Here is a 6,086-nt window from a genome sequence, read left to right as displayed (position 1 = left end):
GCTGTAAACAGCCCGGAGGTCCTTAAAGGGGAACCTGGGGGTTTACAACTAAAAATAGAAAAATGATCCCAATAACTCATCCACACCCTCGAAGAGGTTGCAAGATGACCGTTGTGAGGCCTTTAGATATTGTGTCCCGCTCACTCCTAAGACATCTTGCTTACAAGAAATACTGCCGGTCTGCGTTAATAATAACTACCAACACAAAGTCAAATCAGTCTTAGTACTAGTAAAATGATGGGGGGGGGGTTCACCTACAGTGTTATTTGAATTTTTAAATTATTTTTAAATTTAATTTCAAATTAAGTGGAAAGTACTGTGTCTATCTAGGATGCCGTATCTATTTTTCATACAGCTGTTCCGCATTCAACATAGGCAACAGCCTAGACACCTAAGACATCTCGTTCAAGCGGGAGTTGAGAGCGCCCGAAGGGCTCTCCGAGACTCTTAAAGAACCGTCTGTTTCTACAGTATCTCTTGGTTTTAACGGGCTGCTTATGAGGTGTTTCTTCAAGAAAGGGGGTTTCTATTAATAGGGCTCTTTAACGGGAGTTGGATCCGTTTGCGAGATACCCCTTACAAAACGGAAGCGGATTTTTTTTTAGGTCTTTCTCCCCTCGTTTAAACTTCCGTCGCGAGTTGATTACCGCCTCCAGGCCATACGGCGGGAATGTGTTTGTTTTTTCTTTTGAGATGGGTATATGAAACCTTCAATGGTGGATTCGTCAAACTAAGCTATTATTGGGAGCTCCCTTTTAAAAAATAAAATAAAATCTAATCGATTCATAGCGTGGATCAGGAAATCATATTCTTCTCGTCCTCTTCGCTGCACTTTTCTTACATCTATTTAGCTACGTTACCTTTGCTTTTCCGCCGAGCATTAGTGCTTGTATTGACTTATTTAATTCACATTTGTTAAAAGAATTTTTTTGATTATGCCATTATGCTGCAGTTTTACCAAATGAGAAAACAGTCCTCATCAAACCAGAAAAGTGTGCATTGAAATAAAATTTTGTTTTTAACCATGTATTTAACTCCCACCTGGTCAGGTTTAAATGCTGAGTTGTAAAACACCATTTACAAACACTAATGACTGATTTTGTAGATACTAATTGTCAAATTGCGTTGTGCCATACCGCAATATGTGACTGGCCTATAGTATTATAATTTATTAAATGTGTATATTGCTCAACTGCCAACAATACCAGGTGCCTCACAACAATCAAATTTATTTATTTATTTGGTTTGTATGCCACCCTTCTCCGAGGACTGGAGCAGCTCCCAGCATATAATGTAACAATACAGTACAATGGCAAATCGAAACCAATCTAAAAATCCAATATTTAAAAATCATGCCAGTTCAATCATACAACATACACCTCATTTCGTTGGCCAGGGGGCTGAGACCTAATTGCCCCAAGATGAGTCTTAAGACTCTTGCTGAAAGCAAGGTGGATGTGGGCAGTGCGAATCTCCAGGGGGAGTTGATTCCAGAGGGCCGGGGCACCCACAGAGAAGGCTCTTCCCCTAGGCCCCACCAGATGACATTGTCTGGCTGACAGGACCTGGAGAAGAAATTACTATAAAATTGATAGAAGATGGCAAGCACAACAGAGCAGAGAAAATATGGGTGATACTCCGGTATGGCCTTGGGTGAAGAGCCAGGTTTTCATTGCCCTTCTGAATAATAGCAAAGTGGGAACCATCCAGGTCTTAGAAGACAGGTGCTATTACCGAAAAGGAACTCCCCAGATATACAGTATTATTTAATAAAGTTAATTTGGAGCATACCATTTCTGCAAAGTTTTAAGTTATTGTGCACATATTATGCAATGATTCATTACTCAACCAATCAGAATAGAGCTGAAGGAACCTTGGAGGTCTTCTAGTTCAGTCTTTTATAACATTTCAGATAAGTGACTGTCTAGTCTTAAAAACCTTCAGTGATGAAGCACCCACAATTTCTGGAACAAGCTGATGTATTTATTTGTATCCTACCTTTTTTATATAAAGTTTATTATGCCTTACTAGATTGCTATTAGTTTAGGACACAATTCTAAACTTGTTTTTTTAAGATCCTGTTTACTTCAGCACAAGATAATCCATAGAATTGCAACTTTATAGTATGATTTTATTCATGATTTTATTTTATTTTACTCAGCAGTCTATTTTTAGTTAACAGTATGGTTTGTTAAACAAGGACCTCACATATCACCAACCTTGTGGGAAGCCAGCTATAAGAAACCAAACATTGTTCTTAATGTGTTAAAATTACAATTTTCTGTATTTGATGTCATAGAAACATGGTAGAAAAATGTTGAGTGACTATCAATCACTGCTAAGCTGTGAGATGCTTTATGTGATTGTAGATTATTGTGAAGGCAGACATTGAAAAGTGTATGCAATGTATATCTGGTTACCGATTTAGAAAGTTGTGATTCTATTATGGTTTATTTAATAAACCAATGATTAATGCTATACAGTATTTAATAATAATGATAATTATTATTATTAGATTTGTATGCCGCCCCTCTCCGTAGACTCGGGGCGGCTCACAGCAATAAAGCAATGTACAACAAATCTAATATTAAAAGTAACTAAAAATCCCTTATTTAAAAAGCAAAACATACACACTAACATACCATGCATAAATTATATAGGCCTGGGGGAGATGACTTATTAGATTTGTATGCCCCCCCTTCTAAGAATTCAATGAATTGAGATATAAAATTTGAATATTGGATACTTTATTGTTTAAGAGACTGTTATACTATAAATCTTATGTTATACAGCATGATTGACTTAAAAGAATACTTTAGATTTCCGGGGAGGGGAGAAAGGGATTGGTATAACACAGAGTTATATAGTTTCTTCTTAGGAAACATGGTTTTAATGTTAATTAACATTAGCCCCGAAATTGTTTCGTTTGAGAATGAACTGGAGCTCGGAATGTAAACGCATTTAGGGTACTACCACTTCCGACTAAACCGACTTTCGAAGAGGGACTGCAGAACCGAAAGAAGCTTTTTGCTCCTGCTGTTTTCTCTACCAGTAGAAAAAGTGGGTGGAAAGCAGAGACTCACTTGTCTCTAGCATTCGCCGCGGACAGATTAAAAGTCAAGCGGCCAGCTTCCGGGCCTGCGCTAGACTCACGAAGATAAGGCATTTTACTTGACTGACCCAACAGATTTTCTAGGTAAACAAACCCGTAGAGAGCAACGCCCAGGAAGGAAGAACTGCTCGGCTGGGTTAGATCTCTTCTTCCTTTCCGGCTTTCTGGATCCACATCCCTCCCCTTCCCCCCTCCCTTTGCGGCCGTCCGCGGCTGTAGACGTCATTTGTTATGTCTCCTCCGGCTCGGGCTCTGCTCCGCCGCGGGGAGGCGGCGACGACGACGACGGGGCACGCGGAAGCCCAGCCAAGTCACTGCCAGTGGTCCCCGCAGAAGTAGGACCGCCGCCTGCCCGTGAAGGGGTAATAAGCGAGGCGCCTCGCCCTGCCCAGTCCGGCTGCCTTTCTCCTCGGCTCTGCTCCCTACCCCCACCGAGGAGTGCCCCCCATCCCACTTTCGGGTCTTCTCTTCCCTTTCGAGCGCCCCCCTTCCCCAATAACCCAGTTGACACCTTTAACGCAAAATCACCCCCTTCGCTGCCGCCGTCCAGAATCCCCTCCCCCTTAAGCGGCCATCCTTTCCCATCCCTGAAAAGCTGTATATCCCTTCTCCTATATGGGTGCCGCTGCTCAAGTACCCATAGTTCTATTGCACCACCACCACCGTTTGTATTATTTCTGCCTTATCATCAGCTGGTCTGAAAGGAGAGGTGACTCCCTGGCTGCCTTAAGCCAGTGCCAGTGTTTCCTCCCAGGTGCCTCCAGACAAGGTCTTCTATTCACTATCCGCCCAACCGGTTCATGCTCTGTTCCAAATGGGGAGGAAAAGGGAAAGATCCTGACATTAGGGGCAAGACCCAAACTGTTCAGAATGCCTGACTTCCTTTACTTCCTCCATCAGGACATTCCTTTCTCTCTCTCTCTTGTAGGACTGGGGGACTCTCTTCTGAGAGTCGAAAATCCACAGACAAGAAAGATGTGGCTGAAACTGTTTTTCTTGCTTCTTTATTTTTTGATCTTGTTTATTCTGGCCAGGTTTTTTGAAGCCATTGTGTGGTATGAAACTGGCTTCTTTGCCACCCAGTTGGTCGACCCAGTGGCACTGAGTTTTAAAAAGCTGAAGACCATTTTGGAATGCAGGGGACTTGGGTACTCAGGGCTTCTGGAAAAAAAAGATGTCAGAGAGTTGGTTGAGAAATCAGGTAAGGAGAGTATCTTCATGAAGGTTTATCTTTGAATAGTGCTGTCTCTTCTCCCCCTCCCACACATTTTTTCCTTCATTAAATATACTTGAGACATTTTATGATGTGACAAGTGCATTAGGTCCCACAGAGTGGGCCTTCTCCGGGTCCCGTCAACTAAACAATGTCGGTTGGCGGGCCCCAGGGGAAGAGCCTTCTCTGTGGCGGCCCCGACCCTCTGGAACCAACTCCCCCCGGAGATTAGAACTGCCCCTACTCTCCCTGCCTTCCGTAAACTTCTTAAAACCCACCTCTGTCATCAGGCATGGGGGAACTGAAACACCTCCCCCGGGCATGCACATTTTATGTATGGGATGTTTGAGTGTATGCTTGTTAACAAAATGGGGTTCTTTTAAATGTTTTAAATTATATTTGGATTTGTTACAAACTGTTGTGTTGTGCTGTGAGCCGCCCCGAGTCTGCGGAGAGGGGCGGCATACAAATCTAAATAAATAAAATAAAATAAAATTAAGAGAATAGAAGACATTTAATAAAATTAGTAATGCCCTAGGCTTGAAATGCATTGTCACTCAATAGGAATTATTTAAGTGTATCTTTGAGTGCAAGGGAGAAGCAGGATGGGAAAATACATACTGCCAGAAGTATAAAGGACAGAAATGCTTTCTGAATGTAGGTGAAAATACTCAATAGATAATGCTATGATCTCTTGCAAATAAATGCTCAAGTTCTCAATACAAACAAACTATTGAAATTTAAGTTAACTGATACTCAGAAAATGTGTTTAAATGTATTATCAAGTCCTGCAATTAATTAAATTACAAGGCTTTTCTTTAAAAAAAACCCAAACTATTGTAATGTACTTACAAAAGTTCATTTAATGACTTACAACAGTTCATTTAGTAACCGTTCAAAGTTACAGCGGCACGGAAAAAAGTGACAAGACTATTTTTCAGTTATGCCCTGATCAAAATTCAGATGCTTGGCAACTGGTTCATTTTTATGATGGTTGCAGTATCCCAGAGCCATGTGATCCCATTTTGCAATCTTCTGACAAGCAAAGTCAATGGAGAAAGCAGATTCACTTAACAGCCAGGTTACTTAGTGATTCACTTAACAAGAAAGGTTGTAAAATGGGGCAAAACCCTCTTAATGAACATTTCATTTAACAACAGAAATATTGGGCTGAATTGTCATAAGTTGAGGACTATGTATAATTAATAAAATACAAATCTTTTTAAAAATGTACATTAGTTTGCTTGAATACTTCTGAGCAGTGAGAAATGTGTTAAAGATGTACAGATAGTCCTCAACTTATAACAGTTCTTTTAATGATTGTTTGATATTGGTATTGAAAAAAGTGACTTATGACCATTGCAGCATCACTTGATCAAAATTCAGATGCTTAGCAACTGATTCATATTTATGATGGTTGCTGTTTCCCAGGATTATGTGATCACCTTTTACAACCTTCTGCCAAGCAAAGTTATTGGGGAAACCAGGTTCACTTAACAATCATGTGACTAACCTATCAACTACAATGATTCATTTAACAACTGTGGCAAAAAAAAGGTCACAAATGGGGCAAAATTCACTTAATAGCTATTTGACTTAGCAACGGAAATTTTGGTCTCAGTTGTGGTAATTAGGTTGAGGGTTGCCAGTAAACATTTCAAAACAAATATTTTCTCCTTCCAAGCATACTTTCAAGTTTCACATTTTCTATACAGCTGTAAATATGATATCATTATTTGTTTGTTTGTTTGTTTGATATGC

The 6,086-nt window shown here is 40.4% G+C and overlaps 2 protein-coding genes across 7 annotated transcripts in view; both read left to right on the top strand.

Moving 5' to 3' along the window:
• The window catches only part of IMMT (inner membrane mitochondrial protein), a 348,633-nt gene that overhangs the window by 204,998 nt on the left and 137,549 nt on the right, over positions 1–6,086 (top strand). The window lies entirely within an intron of this gene.
• Positions 2,979–6,086, top strand: part of LOC139153504 (charged multivesicular body protein 3) — a 32,982-nt gene continuing 29,874 nt past the window's right edge. Inside the window, exons 1-2 of one of the 6 annotated variants that reach the window (XM_070727513.1) lie at positions 2,979–3,196; positions 4,041–4,313. In XM_070727513.1, coding sequence (XP_070583614.1) covers positions 4,088–4,313 — 226 coding nt within the window. In that variant the 5' untranslated portion in view covers positions 2,979–3,196; positions 4,041–4,087. Of the gene's footprint in view, positions 3,475–4,023; positions 4,314–6,086 lie in introns of those variants that run through there. The other 5 variants (XM_070727512.1, XM_070727516.1, XM_070727515.1 and 2 more) reach the window with 5 other exon arrangements.

This window comes from Erythrolamprus reginae, chromosome Z, assembly GCF_031021105.1.
Source record: "Erythrolamprus reginae isolate rEryReg1 chromosome Z, rEryReg1.hap1, whole genome shotgun sequence".
Taxonomy (NCBI): Eukaryota; Metazoa; Chordata; class Lepidosauria; order Squamata; family Dipsadidae; genus Erythrolamprus; species Erythrolamprus reginae.
This window is presented reverse-complemented; position numbering and strand designations above follow the sequence as displayed.